This window comes from Sinohyriopsis cumingii, chromosome 6 (assembly GCF_028554795.1).
Source record: "Sinohyriopsis cumingii isolate HCF-2022 chromosome 6, ASM2855479v2, whole genome shotgun sequence".
In the NCBI taxonomy this organism is placed as follows: domain Eukaryota; kingdom Metazoa; phylum Mollusca; class Bivalvia; order Unionida; family Unionidae; genus Sinohyriopsis; species Sinohyriopsis cumingii.
In genome coordinates this window covers 33,738,764-33,758,539 of record NC_142966.1, presented here as the reverse complement: position 1 = coordinate 33,758,539, position 19,776 = coordinate 33,738,764, and the positions used below count along the sequence as shown (strand labels likewise).

General features: G+C 36.7%; 1 protein-coding gene across 1 annotated transcript in view; it reads right to left on the bottom strand.

Moving 5' to 3' along the window:
* The window catches only part of LOC149796694 (uncharacterized), a 47,690-nt gene extending 30,068 nt beyond the window's left edge, over positions 1-17,622 (bottom strand). The window contains exon 1 of the mRNA XM_089960634.1: positions 17,494-17,622. Within this exon, the coding sequence (XP_089816760.1) occupies positions 17,494-17,560 (67 nt within the window). The 5' untranslated portion in view covers positions 17,561-17,622. The remainder of the gene's footprint in view (positions 1-17,493) is intronic.
* Between the last annotated feature and the right edge of the window lie 2,154 nt (positions 17,623-19,776).

The following is a 19,776-nucleotide window of genomic DNA, read 5'->3' as shown; positions in this document are numbered from 1 at the left end:
GTTCCCGACAAAGAATAAACCCTCCACAGAAAACTCTCTCGTAGAAAGGTTATATTTACCGAATAAAGGCTTCCTGGGGAAGTTTACATGTTACTGAACCCTGTTCCATCAATAAAACCGTAGTCTGAAGATTTTAGCTGAAAAAAAAGTATTCTACGTGAATTTTAATTTTTTTTGTTTTGTTTATTGCCATACGACCGACCATAGGTAGGGCCTTCCCTGCTGCTATTATCTAATTGCATAGAATTATATTAAAGTTTACATCAATAATGACATAATCATGGATGTTGGAGAATCATTGAGGCCAAGAATATCAAGAGAGCGACAGGAAACTCTGAAGAAATGTATACCAATAAAAGAAGCGGTTAAGCAGAAAATACGTGCCTTCGAAGATGCAAAACAAGGATTTACTGAGTCAACCGAATTATTATTTAAACCAATTACCGAGACCACCGAGCAGATTATTTTGGGTGATACAAAATATATTGAGGATAAGAAACATGGTATTCTTCCTATATTGAAAAATATTGAAGAACAAACACAACCTCGGCCTGTACCTGTCGAAGCAGGACCTAGTGGAATTAGACAAAAACCTGAACAGGAAATTCCAACCGCAGACGAAGAAGAGGATGTATATGAGGAGGATGAAACAGAACAAACTTCTGCTAGAGTTCCTTTATTGAAAAGTTTACCGAAGAAAATATCAATAAAATAAGATCAATCAGAAATGACGATGATCTTGCTAGGTTTGCTGTGGAAAATCTTAAAAAACAAAGAACGATATTGAAACCCGATTATAAACCAGCAGCTCGTAAACTTTGGTTTAGATGGGTGTTTAATGTGCATCACAATACCAATAAGGTCATGACAACCGATCCAAAGTTTGTTAATTACATGGATGCAGTAAACAAGTATACTGCAAGATTAAAACAATCTCAACCTGTGCAGCAGGATCGACCTATGCAACAACCAGAGCCCGCTGATGTATTCAAAGTGGATGTTTCTAAATTTCTCAAAAATCGTGATAGAATAATTGAGCTTGCTGCACATGATTATGATAAAAGAGATAAATATTTACTGCCAGAGTATATCAATATGGATCCAGAAGATTGGACTGCTGCATTATATTTCAAATATTATAATAAGGATTTTAAGAATGACGATCCGGATTATCGACTTTTCATCAAGAAGGTCAATAAGGAAAAATTAACGCCAGAGGGAGAAATATATGAAGAAGCTGAAGAATCTGTCGCCCCACCGGAAAAATCTAATTTACCGGGGGGAAATATTAGTAGGATATTTAATAAAGATACCCTCAAAGAGCTTGAAGATGAAGAAAGAGCTACCGAAATAGCCGCATTTGAGTATAAAAATCGAGGAAAATATGTGATACCAAAATATTCTGAGATTACTGAGGATAATTGGATTCCTGCTGTGTATTTTGCTCACAAGAAATCTAATGTTGATCTAAATGATCCGGAGTATAAATCTTTCCGAGAGTATGCATATAAAATACGAACGCGAAAGCCTGTAACAGGTAGTGGATACAATACTATTTGTCCCGATAGCGTTGTTAACGATGCATCTCGGTTGGAGGTTTTAATTGGAGGAATGAGAGCCGGAAATAATTCTCATGAAATAATTAATGAAGCAACCGATATCTGCAGAAGGTTATTTCAGGGTGGTATCATCGACGCATCTATTTACCGCGATTGCATCGATGAGATCGTTGATTATTACAGCGATTAAACAAATCAAATGATAAATAAAAATGATTATCCATAAATATAATCAGCGACCAGTACAGATTCACGTGGTCAACTCGCGGTTACCTGTATACAAATACAATTACGGGTCAGGATTGGATGATCTCTTCACCAGGATAGCTCCTAAGGTTGGATCTATTGCTAAACAATTATCAGCGAAAGCAATAGGCGTCATTCGTAATAAGGTCTTCAGTGCTGTTGGTGATGCCGCTAGCAAAGGATTTGATGCCATCAAGGAAAAATTATCAAATTTGGTGCGAAAAAAACCACCAGCAAAATTACCTATCACCGCTGAGATGTCCGCCGAGGTTAGTAAGGTAGTAAATGATGCAGCTAATCAAAAATTAGCAGAGTTAGCGCAACAAGAGGCTCTGATACAATCATTAGAACAACTTCAAAATGTAATTAACACCAGCGCATACGGAGGTAATATTCGTTTTAGACGATAAATATTTTTATTAATAAAATGTTTTCACCGACATCCAATGATGCTTTTAATATGGATGAGCCAGTGAGAAAAGATTTCTCTGTTCAGGATTATCAATTTTACTCATATGACGCGGTGACACCAAATAGCAGCAGCAGAATTGAATTGCAAGTACAAGACACAACGCGGTATTTTCTTCCTTGCGAGGCTTATATTGAGGTTGTTGGTGAGATCGTCAAATTAGCTGATGGTACTGCGTATGCCGCGGGTGACAATATTGGATTTGTTAACAACGGTATCATGGCTTTATTCAAGAGCGCCGCATATATGATCGATGGAAGAGAAATTGAGTCAATCAATGATAATGTTGATGTGGCAACAACAATTATTGGTTTAGCAAGATACTCAGACGATTTTACCAGATCAGCTGGACCTAACATGATGTTTACCAAGGATAATTCAAATAGTGCTGAACCAAGTATGTTTACTAAGATACAATTGGCTCAAAATGCTGCGGTTGATGCTGTTGATGGAACAGTACCACGACCAGGTGCTGCTTTTACAAATCTTCATAATACCGTTAACACTTACAACCTCGGATATGCTGCGCGTAAGTCTATGCTAGATGGTGATCGTCGAAGGTTTTCATGCGCGATTCCATTATCTCACGTTTTTGGTTTTTGCAGATACTTCAGAAAGGTTATTTTTGGAGCTAAACACACAATTGTCTTTTATCGAAAAGGTGACAGCAATGATGCTATCTGGAGGGGGGCTGGCGTTGACGCCGGTAAGGTTGTACTAACCAAACTAACCCTGTGGATGCCATCGATGACACCATCAGTGAGCGAAGAATGAAAATTACTATCATTTATGAATCAGGTTGGTAAATCAGTGATGTTTTGGTTGACAGCATTCACGGATAGCATTCAAAGTAACATCAACGGTAATTTTACTTGGCATATAGCATCACAACGGGGTGTTTCTTTGTGGCTCTTCAAGCGGCTAATCGGTTAGGTAGTCAAGAACGAACTCACATAATTTTTGATCATTTTAATGCCAGCGAGATCTCACTGCGAATAAATGGATATCAAGAACCAATCGAAGAAATTTCATTAGATTACACAGGTAATTCTGTGGCGCGTGGTCATCATCGATTATGGAGCTTTATGGGGCGAGATCAAAATATAGATACCAGTCTGCAGATAGCTCAATTGGATTTTAAATCATTTTACCCCATCTATTATTTTTCGTTAGAGCATATGGATTTGATAAAACAGTCTGTTGTTGATATAGATTTTAAAGCAAGAATAACCAACTCAGGTGCTGCTCAATTTAGAGCAATTGCTGTTCTACTCAGCGACAGGACCATGATTCTTGAGGGTATTGGTGGTCGCACGAGGATCATGGACGCTCCTGTGGAGAAAATGTAATTTAAATCAACCGGTTTATTTATAGAATGTATGAGCACGTTAGCGTAACTCTGACTTCGGGTCAGATAAAAATTACAATCGAGTATCACAAAAACCTGCGGGACAAAATTAACGTTGAAACATGATCAAATTCAAGTTGGACCAAATAAGCTATCTCTAACCAAAAAGCAGCTAGCACTTTTCAGTAAAGCTAAATCAGGTAACAAAGGAATTCAGGTTAATTTATCCGCTGGTGCCATTAAAGATATGGTAAAAACAGGTGGATTTTTCCCACTGTTAGCTGCGATACCAGCCTAATCGCAGCAAAGGCCGCTGCGTTACCCGCGATAGCCGCCGTGGCTGCACCAGCTATAGCAAAAGCCGTTGCGTTAGGCGCTGTTGGATCACTAGGAGGATTAGCCGTAAATAAGATAGTCGGTGGAAAATACGGCAAAAAATAGGTCGAGGTTATTGTCTACCGGGAACACCCCCTTCGTGGTACAGGAAAGGTCTTCGATTAGTAAAATAACACCGATGTCAAATTTAGATCTAATTAACGCTGCTAAAAAAAAGACAAAAAAAAAATTTTCAGAGGAGTATTCATGCGAGATCAATTACCAGCTCGTCCCAATAAATATGAAACGGGAATTATAAATCTCGATAAAAACACCGGACCAGGTACTCACTGGGTTGCTTACGCGATAAATCCTCACGAGGTTATCTACGCCGACTCATATGGATTAGCTCCGCCTCGTGAGTTTCTTAATTATGTATCTCAATTAAATATACCAGTATGGTATTCTACGCTACCAACACAAACACTAACCGATCCTCCGATTTGCGGCGATGAGGGGATTAATATACTCGATGCGATATCAAAATCTAACAAACCATACCATAAAACAGTCCACGAGCACACGTCAAATAAATTAGATCAATCAGGTATAAATAATGGTTGATATTTTTGGTAGATCTCTCTCATCGCGATCAATAAAAAAAACACCCGTCGATGTTGATTTATCTAAATATGCAACAAAAGATTACATAAATAATCTTTTGTCGATGGCAGGAGCAGATCCTGACGAGGTTGTTATTTTTCAGGATCAGCATGGAAAATTAAAAACCAGCAACGTTAAGATAGGCGATATAATCAAACGAGATGAATACAGTACTCATGTAGGTGATTTTAATACTGCTAGGGAAGATATTAAAAAAATTGATGACTCCATCAAAAAAGTTATTGAAAATGCTCGCGATATTAATGCAAAATTCGATAATCATGTAAAAATCACAGGCGATACAATGTTAGGAGAACTTAACATGGGCAAAAACAAAATATCTTCACTAGGAGATCCAATAGCAGGTGAGGATGCTGTAACAAAAAAAGTACGTCGATGACGTAAATTTAAAATTAGGTATTTTACGTGAAGAGCATGATCAACATTTAAGTGCATTCGCAGCTTTCACAAGTTTTAGAAGAAATACTTTAGACCTAAACAAAATAACTCTCGAATTTTTTGGTAGATCACCTGCAATCAGTATAAAATACTCAGAAATTAAAAAAATATTCGATGAAGTGGTTCGTGTGGTATCATCATCTACATTTGTAACGTGGACAAGAACAGATAATAAAATAAAATATATTCCAGTTGTTACCGGCATATACAGATTAACAGTGATTAGTCCAATGAAATTTAGAGTAATTATAGCTGGACTATCAATTGAATTGCCTCACCCGGTAACAGTTGAATTACAAAAAGATACTGAAGCAGTATTTGAATTACAGTCAATTGATGGTGCTTTATCTAGAACAAATTATTCGTACGTGCTTGAGTTTGTATTTAAAACATCCTAATTAATATAAAATGAGTGCATCAAAATACCGATACGATCAGGCTCGTGCGTGGCAGGAGTCTCTGAAAAACATAATCGATATTTATCAAACAAAAATAAAAAAATATTAGCACAGATTAGTCGTAATCGATGTTACTGTTTATTCTGTATCTGCCGTTGTTGTTGGTACCGGAATAATATTATCCGCGTTAACAATGATAGCACCGACAGCGATAACCATCGTTGTTTCTGTGACTACCACGCTATCCGGTGTGTTTGGTATAATAACAAAAAAAAGATATCTTCATGTACCAGCGCAAAATTAACCGAATACAAAGATAAATTAAACACAACGATGGCGGCGTATTCAAGATTATCCTCGATGTTATCAGAAAGTCTCAATGACGGTATTGTATCTGATACAGAGTTCTCGCTGATGACTAAAATTTATAATCAAACGATTAAAGATGTCAATATAAATAATGACAGAATTACTGACGCACATAGCGACAAACACAAATCCGCAAAAGACAACGATGATCTCGGCGAGCTCGACTAAGCCCGAGTTCAGTATTATTTTTCCAACACCTATTTCTATTAGCGAAATAGCACTGGCGCACTTGAGAGTTTATTACAGCTGGCCTAATATCAGATCCAAATCATTTGGAAATTTACAGTCGAATAATTCATTTGTTTTTGCTAATAAAAATAAACCCCATGGAACACCTGATTGGAACGTAGTTGGATTACCAACAGGCAGTTATCAGATTGAGCAAATCAGCGACGAATTAACATGGAGAATAAAAAATATAACCGGAGAGGATCCTGGAATAAAGATATCTGGGCACGAGCCAACACTGGCCTCGGTTATCGAAGTGAGCTCAAATTACAGCGTAGATACCTACGCGAGTTCAATAAGAACCATACTAGGTTGGCCAGAGGTTGCGCAGCCAGCACCACCAGAACCTAAGAGAGAGAATTTTATTAATTTCAAAAAAGATATGATCGTAGAATTAAGTAAATACGATCTTCGCAGATATCATGTATCAAATTTTATCATTAAAAAAAAGATGATATGTTATGGATATTTGATAATGGTACGAACTTTGAATTGAGTGATGTTATCAAAATATTTAATGAATATGAGCGAATTCATAATGAATAAGATTTACAACGATTACGAAATTATTTTCAGGACTGTATTTTTGATATAACAAGTTCATGTGATAAAATTATTGAACGAATAGAAATCATGATATGATTTGTATCATCTATGAAAAGATTTAATAAAAAATTAATTCGGGTAATAAAAGAATCAAATAACAAACAAAAATTTTTAGACGCGTACTCGATCACTGAGGATCAGTTAGAAAATTTTAAATTTCCAGGATACAACGCAGATAGATTAGAAAAATCCCTCGAGGATACCATTGATGAGCTGTTTCCCAAACTACACGCTGCGTGGAGAAAAAAATTACCACCATCATCTATTCTTAAGCGCGATAATGCACCAGATGGTGCCGGAGGGCATATTTCGCCTGATGTGGTAAATATAACAAATGTTGTCGCGGTTAATCTTAATTGTGATATCATCGAGAACAGCTACAGCGCAGACGCGTCTGTGTCTGATCAGGCAAAACAGGGGTTTGTTTTATATTCGTTTTCACCAGCATCTCCACCTGGATTTTAACTTGTGCAAGAACCGATCAATCCTGTTTACTTGAGGTGTCACAATAATCTACTGTCGAGAGTGAATTTCTCACTAACTGACCAATCTGGGAATTTGTTAGATATACGTGGCGAGACCCTGAGCATAAATCTGCTAATAAAATCTTAATTTTGTCATTATAGCAACAAAAAAAAAATTATTTATTTTATTTGTGTTTTGTTCTGAAGATTTTGAAAAATTCGGCCGTTTTTGATGAAAATCAACCATTTTGGTGAAAAAATCAAAGAAAAATCCACAATTTTGCTAATTTTGTCAGGTCAAACCTCAAGCGATTCTTTAATTGATTTATCGATAAATTATCAAAAATCAACAAAATTAGCTCAAAAATCAACAATTACTGATGGTTTTTTTGATAAATTCCTGGTGGTTTTGGGGTTAATTTTGACGTTTTTTCGCATTTTATCGATAAATCAATTAGAGGATCGCTTGAGGTTTGACCCGACGAAAATCTGTAATTTGACAAAATCGGATAAAATGGTTGATTTTTTCACCAAAATGGTTGATTTTATTAAAATTATTCAGAAAAAAAAATTATTCAGAAATAAAATAAAATTATTCAGAAATAAATTATTCAGAAATCAGTTTTCGCAGCTGCCTCGCACGTGTATCAATCATTTTTTTAGATTCATACTCGTCAGATAGCGCTGATCTAGTCTTCTCAATCGCACGAGCTAATGGAGTAAAATCTGATATCTGCGTGTCGTCGATGTTAATGAGTGATTTGTACATCTCAGAGTGTATTTTCTTTATGAATCTGTATTCGGACGATAGGGTATATCGGCCTTCTTGTTCGTTCTGCATCAGCGTTTCAAAATCCATTGTGATTTTGTCGGCGTCTAAATCATCCGGTAAAGGAATTTCTTTGATTCGAAGTACCTCAATAGATTTGATTATTCCCTTAATATTTTCTTGGTTCATATTTATATTAGCTTAATTCTAAATGTGCGAAAAAAAATAATAATTATTTTAAATAATATTCGTCTGAGTCATATACATAAGATCTTTATTCAGAATCTAATACTCATCTGAATCTAATATCATAGGATAATAACCGCATTTGACCCAATAACCAAACTTGTATGAGAATGTTGATTTCTCTCTCCCTGTTGCGACGTGCTGTACTGATGCAGAATGAATACCAAAATACCTACCAGCAGAGGTCATTGATTTAAAATACAATTCCTCACCGGTCTCCACGTTGATTAATTTGACCGCTATAGGAATTTTATTATATTTACCCGTATTGCCTTTTTTCAGATTTTCGCTCTGTGTTATGGCTTGAAGACTTTATATGGCATTGTTGAGTTTATTTCCATCAATATGATCGATTACCAGATCACGTTTGATTGGTCCATGAAAACATTCAAATACAAATCTGTGATTTTAATAGGGATTTTTTCCGGCTCCAAACATAAGAGAACCGGTGTTACCAATGTTACCAACCGTTTTTTTGTTCCGCAATTTCTAACAGCACCATCGCTCGATGCCTCGTATTTATTAAAAATTGGATGCTTTATGAATATAGGGTTCATTATACAATATCCATTTGTCTAAATCAAAGTTTGTCCGAAAATCTATCTAGATAATCTTCTTCGCACTTGATAGCGAGATCACTATCTTGTGATTTTTTATTGTAATATCGTTTTAGTTCTCTATATTTTTTCCCACCGCAGTCTGAACAAATACGCGTTTTCCCTCGTATTCCGAGTTACATCTGATACATCTGGTTGGACCAACTCCACCTCGTTTCATATAAGCTAAATGTATTCCACAGTATTCTTTTCTACATGACCTGTTGCAATAATTTAACGAGCCGACCATCAACCATTTGCAATTGTTCATTTTATTTATTAAACATTTGTCTAAAATATAATAATGAAAATATTCGACCTCGATGATATCGAGTATGTCGTTCCTGAGGTAGATCTCGCCAAGAAAGAATTCTACAATGATGGAGCGGCTAATGTGTGGTCCACATGGAGAACAAACGACATAGACAATACAATGAACGATACAAGAGCTAAAAAATTAATTGATTTACTCGGTGATGACAAATACATACTCAGAATCAAATTCATTGTATACAACGAAAATGACGTATGGATTAATTGAGACAAGCGCGATCCTGTAATTAGCGGAAAAAATCTGTAACAGTGAGTAAAAAATCTAAACCAGGACTACTAAGAGGAATAGATAAGCCATACTACGTGCGAGTTTATCCTGTCACAGCGGTTGTTTATGGTGTATATAAATTAAATAAACCCACCGTTGAGAATCTTGCCAAGATGAAGATGTCCACGAAGATAAATTGCGTAGCTGAGCGAATAATAGATCATTTTACAAACGCGAAACGCGGGAATGGGTTAACCGATCTGCGGCGAGAAAAGATTAATGCTTGGTCAGAATCTGTTGCTGATGGTGCATCAATTGACGATGTTGCTGTGTTATCAGCGAAATTGAAATTTCCCATCACGGTAAAAACGATATCAGGCGAGATTTTAGACTCATCTGCGTATAAATCCAGAGGAGAACCCATAGAAATAATTGATCATAATTCACATGCATGGAGCAGCGCGGTAACAATTTTTCCTCGAGAGCGCGTTGTTAAATTTTTATAGCGGATATATTTTTGATTTTATTCATGAAATAAGGAAATCTGACCCTGTATCTATTTGGTTGTTTTCCAGTGATCAGAAATAGGATCAGTTCGTACGGCCTAACGGAGAATTATATCGAAGTAAATCTTTACATGATTCGATGACAGCAATAGCAAAAAAATACTCTGCGGATGAAAATTTGTTGGTTAATTGTTTCACGATTCCATCTGTTGTTGCTCACGCAGCGAAAGAGAAAAATTCGTGGAAACCAACTCGACGTGAGTTTCTTAAAGATATTCAGCAGAGCTGTATCGAATACGGTCATGGTGGATTATGGAATACTGAGTATAATCTTATGAAGATGATTTCATTTGACATGATATCGTGTTATCCTGGTAGTTTTCTCGGATTAGGAGAGTGCAGTAAATATTTTACTCAATTTGGCCATCCCCGCGATGAGATGACCAGAATATCTATTAATGGATCATTGCCAGATATTCGCCTGACAGGATTCGCTCGTGTTGTATCGTTTAAATTTAATGATGGTTTGCATAAGATATGTTACGTTTGGTTTGTTAAGCATTTTTCAGAACAAAAATGGGTTCCAATTGTTTTATTGAGATATATGCTAGATTCTGCGATGTTGACATCGTTGACGGTCAGCGAGGCTATTGTATGATATAAAAAACAAAATGACGTTTGGCTACCAACTGAACATGAAGACGCGAAAGATTTAGGCAGAAAAATAATCGGAAAATTTACTCAGGGTGGTTCGTGCGATCATTAGCGACATCATTGCAGATTGATCATGGATGAAGCTGATTTAGATTTTATAATCGCTGATACCGCTGAGCGAGGTATATTTTGTGACCGAGAAAATGCTTATTTATCAAACGGAACAAAATTAGGTACTGTAGTTAGCTATCTCGAGGGAGAGTCACCGCAGTATACTCATTTAAGATCGTCAATGCTGGCGTAAGGCGAGTATAAATCTGCTATCGATGATCAACAGATTCCCTAATGACGCTGTTAGGGTAGCTATTGATTCATTCTATGTTAGTGAAAAATTTCTACCAGAGTTGGAAAAATTAACCGGCAATGGATCATGGGGTACGTGGCGAGTAAAAGACGAACGTATTTTATGGTATTGTAAAAACGCCGATGTACCTGTTGAGGATAATTATTATTCTGATAGTATATCAGAAATTTCGACAGCACCATCAGTGTATGATCCCGCATCAAGATACAAGACAGTCTACGTGAATGGACCGGGTCGATCAGGTAAAACGACCAGAATTATAGAATTATTAAAGAATTCTGACGTAATTGTACTGACGCCAACACACAGATTAGCACGAGAGATGAGGCAACGCGGCGTCAACTGATGTACGTACCACAGTTGTTTTCAAATACAATGGTGGTACATGGACTCCTTCGCGAATGGGAGAAAAATACGTGAACAGAGTAATTATATGGGATGAGATCTGCACTGTATTCGTTAAAACGTTAAAGATGTTTCTAGATTGGTTGCTAATAAAAAACACAGCGGTAATTATGTGCGGCGACCACGGCCATCCCAATCCTATTGATGGAGAATCACCTCATGAATGGCTAAAGAATTTCGTTGATTATTATGAGGAAGTTAACACCGACTACAGATCTCTTGATGGTCGGTTGAGCGAATTTAAGAGATTAATTCGATTACAACCAAATAAAATTCAATGCAGTGTGATGCGAGAAATAATTCCAAAAACATCCATGGAAGATTTCTTATCAACGTGGACTCCAAATGATTTGATTTTGGCTAGCAGAAAAATAATACGTGACGTCCTTCAGCAAAGATTATTTAAATTACATCAAGAAAAATTTCCGCTGATGCCAGTACAATTATGTTACAGACCAGCCGATACCAGATTGCAGAATATTGACGTTGATATACCAGGACAAGGAAAGCAGAATCTTGTGTTGAATGATATTGTCAATGTTGATATCGATTTCGTTAGTGATATGTTGACAGCAGAAAAATCTCCGTGGACGTTAGGATATGCCATGACAATTCATTCTTCACAGGGATTAACCATAACAGATATTCGAGTTTGGATTGTTGACGATCACATAGAATGGTCTAATCTGGTGTATTTAGCCGTATCTAGAGTCAGAAAAATAAACCAACTAGGACGGATCGTTTTAGATAGAATAATTATTAATGATGAAATTGACCAGTATGTGATTAAAACAAATTGATCAGCTATAAACAAACCGATAAAAAAATAATCGTGAATTCGATTTAGATGTCGAATTTATTTTATCGCTGAAAGAGAAACAAAAAAAAAACCATTGTGCCGGTTGTAATTGCATAATGACGTGGAGTTAACAAAAAATGATTCCAGACAATTTACCGTAGACAGAATAAATAATGATTTAGGCCACAATCGCGATAATGTTACGCTGACGTGTTTAGAGTGTAACCGACGCGGAGTTGATTATCTAAGTGACTGAGGCGGTAATTGAGTATCAGCTAGTATTACTTGTAATTGCTCGCGAGTAAAACCTCGCTGAGGTGCTAACGAATCGAGCATGTAAATTGCTGGTCTACCTGATGATTTTGTCACTGATACTATCTTATGTGTCGTCGTGCTCCAGATTGGATCCGTCGCTCTTTTTCTGCCACCCTCAGACTCACCTGGTTTGTATAAATATCTGACTATGACACTACCAAGAACAGGTCGAGCTGAAAAATCACGTCGTTTTATCGGTATAAAATCTTTCTGTATGGCAATTGCTGGTTTCATTGATATAGCTCTCGTTGTTTCGTTATTTATCGCAGAAATAACACTGGGTAACCTGACAACCCAGTCGTTAGATCGTTTATCCTGAATAAATTCCATCGCGTATTGATAACCAAATAATCGCTAAGCTAATGTTTTGTTGAATCTCTCCACAATTGCCTGATCATTGTGAATATTAACCTTGCCTCGTCTTATTTTTGTATTTTTTTGTTTCATTAATGAGGTCACCGCACCGAGGAATTCCCGTCCGGGATCAACCTGAAGTAAAATTGGCCAGGTTAGTGGTCCTCGCTGATATATTCGCTCAAATGCATCAGCTACCTCAGCGGCTGTTTTCTTGGTTAATGGCTCAGCTTCTTTGTATCTGCTAGCGATATCTACTACGGTTAGGACGTACTTGTAGATTTTACCGTCAACAGTATCGTGTGGCAGAAACATTGTATCACCCTGATGAACCTCATTTGGTACGCTAACATCAAAGTGCGCGTATTCGATCCGCTTAGGTGGTGGTAGATAAATTTGCCATATAGCTTGTTTAGATAACCAAGCAGCAGCCGTTGACGGTTTTACTCGAGCAGCCTTTGCAAGCTTCTTGATAGCTGGTTTACCCCGCCAAAATCCAGCAGGGGAATAATAAATTGATTCCATATTAATTACCAGCACCGAAGATTAATTTACCCTTCATCGCGTTTTTAATTAACCACGAATCTAACCTCTCTTTGATAGATTTATTTTTTATGTAATTTATTGCGTGAATTAAATTTATATCAGCAAGATGTCGTTGTTGAATATCTTTATTTCGATATGCTATGTCATGAATCAAACAGGCCCGATCAATCGCATTAATTGGCTCCTCACCTGAATTTGGCTGATCCTGATTATTTAATCTGATATCGAGTCTGGTACCTGGTCCGCAGTAGCTGTATCCTAGTAGGTGGTTTTCTCCTGAGTATTTAGCCCAGGGGAATCCTGGTAGCGAGGATAACTTTGAGGTGATGTCACCTCCGTGGAATTTTCTTTTTTAGTTGATGAGATAAATCTAAACTTTTTTTGTGCCGCATTTTTCACATTTACCGGTAGCTGCTAATCTCTTATTGCGAGTAACAACCGTAGTTAGCTCTACCGTTGGTGTGCGTGTTTTACATTTGACAATATAGATCCATAATATTTATTATATCATGAATGTAATTGATTTTTCAGCATCAAAAAAATCCGTTCCTGTCAAGCATCATGCTGCATTGCCCAATTCAATTAGAATGATAATAATAGGTCCATCTGGTAGTGGAAAAACACAATTATTGTTGAATCTGATAATGAGATGGCTAAAATGGGATAAATTGTATTTGGTTGCACCATCTGTGGATGATCAGCGTTGTTATCAGGTATTGAAAGAATTTAATGAAAATGCAGCGTTGCTAAATGACGGTGAAAATATAATTGAATTTATCACCGACATCAAAGAGGCTCCCTCTGCTGATGATCTAGATGGGTCGATCAATAATTTAGTTGTCTACGACGACGTGATGCTGGATAAACAAACTAATCCTGCTAGAATATTCTCCCGTGGTAGACACAAAAACACTGATGTCATTTATGTAACTCAGAAGTATACTCAGATACCTAAAGTGATCAGAGATAATTGTAATATTTTGGTTATTTTTAACGGCGTCGATGCTCATACATTAAGAAATATTCATCAGACCTGGTGCGGTGGCGACATGGATATAAATAAATTCAAAAATTTCTTCTCACGAGCTCAAGCTACACCTTATGGATTTGTAACGGTAAATTTATGTGATCCCAGGTCAAGATATCGAATAGGTTTGGATAAAATCTTTTAACGCCGACTGGCATAATTCTATGCAATTAGATAATAGCAGCAGGGAGGGCCCTACCTATGGTCGGTCGTATGGCAATAAACAAAAAAAAATTAAAATTCACGTAGAATACTTTTTTTCAGCTAAAATCTTCAAACTTAGGTTTCATTGATGGAACAGGGTTCAGTAACAAGTAAACTTCCCCAGGAAGCCTTTATTCGGTAAATAGAACCTTTCTACGAGAGAGTTTTCTGTGGAGGGTTTATTCTTTGTCGGGAACCCTAGGTCTGTCTGCCTTCCCTGCTGCTCACGCACTACTAATATTGACTATTTATCCATTTCAGTCTGATTTATGTCTGGACATTTTATTACTTATTGTCAGAATGTGATGATTACCCGTTAACCTGACAATCTGAAAACGCCCTCATCCATCCTTCCTTGAAAACACTCGATTCATGTGTTAACAACGAATATATCTAATTACATGCTTCTAACATTGTAAAATTTAAATATTTTACATTGAAAACAATATAAGAAACTATATATGCGTTGTGACATTAGTGGTACGAATACTAAAATGTGCTGAGGGGGAACGAAAAGATAAAATACATCGAATTTACTTATTTCCCATTTAGTTCATGTTTCAGTGACTCTAGCTGGATACATAGTAGTAGTGGTAGACACAGGTGTAGAAGTATACCATGATAAAAAGTAGCATACCCTTCAACGTTAGCAACAGCAACAGTACCACAAGTAGCAGAATGTAAATATATTTCTAGTGAGACTTTGACATTTAAACTTTAAATTCGCCTTGTATATTATGTAAGGATAACGATTTGCCGATATTTTACTTGATTATAGTGGAAGGAACAGTTAGGAATGACACAATACATCATATATTTCGTTTTGGGATAGGCATATTCCTTCAGAGAGTCCGAATTTTGTGTCAGACACTAGGTCTTACATATATGTAGGACATTCAGGACAACACTGACATTTTTTGGAACACTTGAAGGGCAATTACTGCTCCCTTTAATAAGTAAATATGCTGCAATTAGTGTTTATCTTACTTATTGTAATAAAAGAATGTTGAGTGATGATGGAACTCAGAAAGTGTTTGCTATTTTGTGTATACTATGTTGGCAAATACGGTCACAGTAGTTCATGAGACAGAATAAAATTTACATGTGAGGCAGGATATGACTATTATTCACCGGTGTTTAGGACGCTATGACGCAAATGAATGTGGAAATAGAGTAGGCTGAATCAATACATCGAAAGATACGAATATAATATTTAGCTTGAAGCCAAGTGAAGGCTGAAGGAACAGGTATAGTTTAAGCTATATAAAATCCTGCGTTGTAACTATCACGTGTGCGTTTAGCTGCCTTGAGATACATATATAGTATTAAAGAAGTTTAAGCGTCGTATGCAGATATCAAGTTTGCTGAATGTATCACAGCGATAACGGATTCAATGACGAATATGTGTCAGTATCATTAGTTAGAGTACCATGAGGGAGAGAGAGAGATTTTTTAACGTAGGTTTAACAATTTTACAGTCATATCGCTATAATGTCTGCAGTGTGGCAGTTTATAGTGATGTCGAGCACTAGGGCATCATGCCGCATACATGTCGCATGATGTCCCACCCAGTCATATTACCCTGACACCAGGCCGACCATTCCTAACACTAACCTCTTAATGCTGAGCGCCATGCGAGGCAGCTGTTGGTACCATTTTTGTCAGTCTTTGGTATGACTCGGCCGGGGTTCGAACCCACGACCTCTCGCTTCCAAGAGGGACGCTCTAACCACTTGGTCACTGGAGCTGTCCTGAGAGAGAGAGAGAGAGAGAGAGAGAGAGAGAGAGAGAGAGAGAGAGAAAACTAAATCATATTTTATAGTAAATAATAAAGAGTAATAAAGATGGCCAGCATATATTGCTTTATTTCATGCATTTGTTCCAAACCTTATGTACACGAGCACAAATGGGCTATTGCCCTAATTCAAATTCATTTAACATTTAACAAGAAGTGAATAAGCAAAAAAATGGGATACACTGAAAGGAGCAATAGATATAGGATATGTACATTTTATGAGCAGATAAACGAACATATTTCAGAAGCTGAAAGGTTGTAATATCACGAGTGGCGAAGCCACGAGTGACACTGCAAAATTACGTCCACTTCACGATTGAAATGTTTCCATGTATGTATTCACCTAACTGATATTGTCTTTGTATTATATATTGATTAAAAGAAAAGCCGTCCATTTGTATGGGGTTTCACCATTCTGTACCAATTCGAGTTACAGCCGCATCACTTCATCGAGCCTAATTGATATAATTATATTAGGTCAGCGACGTTTTATAAAATTTGCTTGATCATATCACACATTTCGCTCTTCATTTTGTTTATTTCTATATTCAATGTATCCATAGTAATCAAACACAATTGTGATTAAGTTAAAATTGCTAATTATACTGCTATATTTAATAACGAGTTCGTTTTTTCTTCTTTAAAATGTGTACCGTTTGTTATAGTGTTGCACAGGTATACAATACGACACGGTTAACATTAACAATAGGTCATGTAATTTCAGTCATTGACAGTTTCCACCACTTTCCACGATTCGTGTAGAAACTAATTATAAAATGTGAACACTTGCAGTTTATAGTTTGCTGTTTGGAGTTTGTTTTATGCATTTCTTGAGAACACATCTTTTACTGAATAAATGTACAGTAGACGGTCTACAGTTAATACATTTTATGAGCTGTACATCCTGATTTGGAGATAGAGAAAGAGAGAGAGAGAAGAAGAAGAAGAAGAAAAAGTAATACAATCGAAATAGGCCTACATATGAAAACATGGGTCTGAATACGACACAAAAGAGCAAATATATTTCCTAAATGAAGAATTAGTCTTTCTAATGATATAATGATATCGCCACTGCAAGCGATTTAACGTATCTCCTAGTGATATAGAGAATATCTCATTATGAAATATATTATACATTTTTGTTGGAATGAACATTGGGCTAGTCAGTCGCATGGTAATACGTTAATGAATATATATGTAACTTATATTTTAGCTTGAGATAATCCAAATGATTTTAGTAATACTTACATAGGACGATATTGCAACCGATAATCACAACACCAATGCTGACTGTTATCAACAATGCAAAGTTCATCTTTAGAAACTCTGAAGTGTACGTAGAAGCTATCGCCACGGTTCTAACAGGCACACAAATGACTGCCCCAGGTCCAGTAGTAAGACTTAATACTATAAATCCCCTTTAATCGAATGCAGTGCGGAAGAAAATAGATAATGACACTTGACTTTATCCCTTAACGCTGTTATCGGGTTAAGGAAGGATTTTTCTTAAAAGACCTTTTAACTGGGTTATGATATACATGTACTTACAAAATTGACCCTTTGCGTCATGAAGTTTTCAGTAACCGTTTTATATATGTCGTTATGCACCAACATATTAATAATAAAGAAGTTTGAATACTTTGTTCATCAACCATATTTGTAGAGGGCAACGAGGATTGAGGGACGGTATTTCTGGTGTTCTCTTCTCTCTTGTTTTCTTTTTCTTTGAGTTTCGTTTCTTTTCGTTTCTGCTTTCTTTCCTTATTTTCTGTCAGTCTTGTTTTTTTTTGTTTTGTTTTTTTTTTGCTATTTAAAGCATGCTAGTATCAATTACAATGACAGCACTCAAAATTATCATGCTATAAATTGTACTTTGAAAATGACAACCCACACTTATTGATAGTTTATGCAAGTATACAGTTAGGCAATCGGGCAGTCACAAGATTAATGTAGCGAAAAGGTAAACACGCTTTGGCACTAGACACGTGCCTTTATAGTGGCCATATTGGAACAAGGTTTTAATCTTTCGCTATAACATTTGACTGTGTCATTACATACTTGGTACATGTGGATATTATCAGAAAGTGATTTGAACAACGGTAACATGTTAATAATATGAACCAAAGACCTAATTCACCGATGATGAAAGGTCATAATAAAGTAGAAATACTGGATCATAAATGAGAACATTTTACGTTTATATTAATTTCATGGGAATCAGTTAGAGTGGACTGATGTAGTTGGATCCATGAGCACATCCAATGACTTAAAATGAAGCAAGAAGCAACAGTCGCAATTGGCAGACCCGAAACGTGCCGGTAGAAAAATGAGATCAAGTCACTTGTAGAAACCCATGACACCGGCTACAAGTGTGACAAATGCAACTTATATTGTCATTCCCGAGTGTGTCTATTCAGACCATGGTCATCAACAAACTGACTGACTACTTATTTGGTAACTCTATAGTCTTTTGAGATCAAAGGATGCCCATATGATTATGATATGGTGTGCGTATGTGGGGAGCTACGACATTCGACTCGTGTTTTAGTGCAAGACGAGTGAAAAATAAATAAACATTGGAGCTCAGGATTAAGAGGTTAGTATTAGGACTTGTCGCCCTGGTGTCAAGATAATGTGACTGGGTCGGACATCATGCTACATGTCTGCGGCATGAAGCCCCTGTGCTAGACATCATTATAAACTGCCATACTGCAGACATCGTAGCTATATGACTGGAATATTGTTAAAGCTATGTTAAAAATCTAAATCACACACATAAACACACACACACACACACTGGTGAAAGTAGAAGAGAGAGAGAGAGAAAGAGAGAGATAGCAATTCAGTTACAGACAGAAGAAGGAAAAAAACAAATACAATTGAAGAAAGATATGAGTTGGTACTCGAGGCTTGGAGCTACACAAAGAAGCTGGAACAATCCTTCTCAAATCTGTGAGAGAAAGATTATTTGACACAAGACAACTGGTGAAGATTACGAAAATCTCAGAAAATTCATATTAGTTGAAGAGTTCAAGAACTGCGTCAATGGTGACGTATAGACCTGCCTTCATGAGCACAAGGTCGAAATTTAGAAAATGCTGCTTGAACAGCTGACGAATATTGCTTAGCTCACAAAGTTTCCTTTTAAGTAAGCCTTCCTCTCAGCAGTCTTCCGATAACAAATATTTCAGTCTAATACGAGCACTCCCAAATCTCAATCCGGCAGAAAATTTAGGAATAAATTTACCGATAAGACTGATCAGAAATTCTTATCGCTTCCTACGTGCACGTGTTGTAAGAAGAAATGACACGTTATGTTTGCTACCAATGGAAAATAAGCAGCATAAAGATGATAAGCGTAATCCAGATGTTCATATTTCTAAGATGTCAAGGTCACGGTCACGGTCACGGTCACGGTCATGTATTGAAAGGAATGCATTGTTCGGGTCGAACAACTTCAAGTCTGATTTTACTATGGAGGCTTATTAACCATTTAATAGAAATGTTCCATATCAAACATGAGTGATTCTA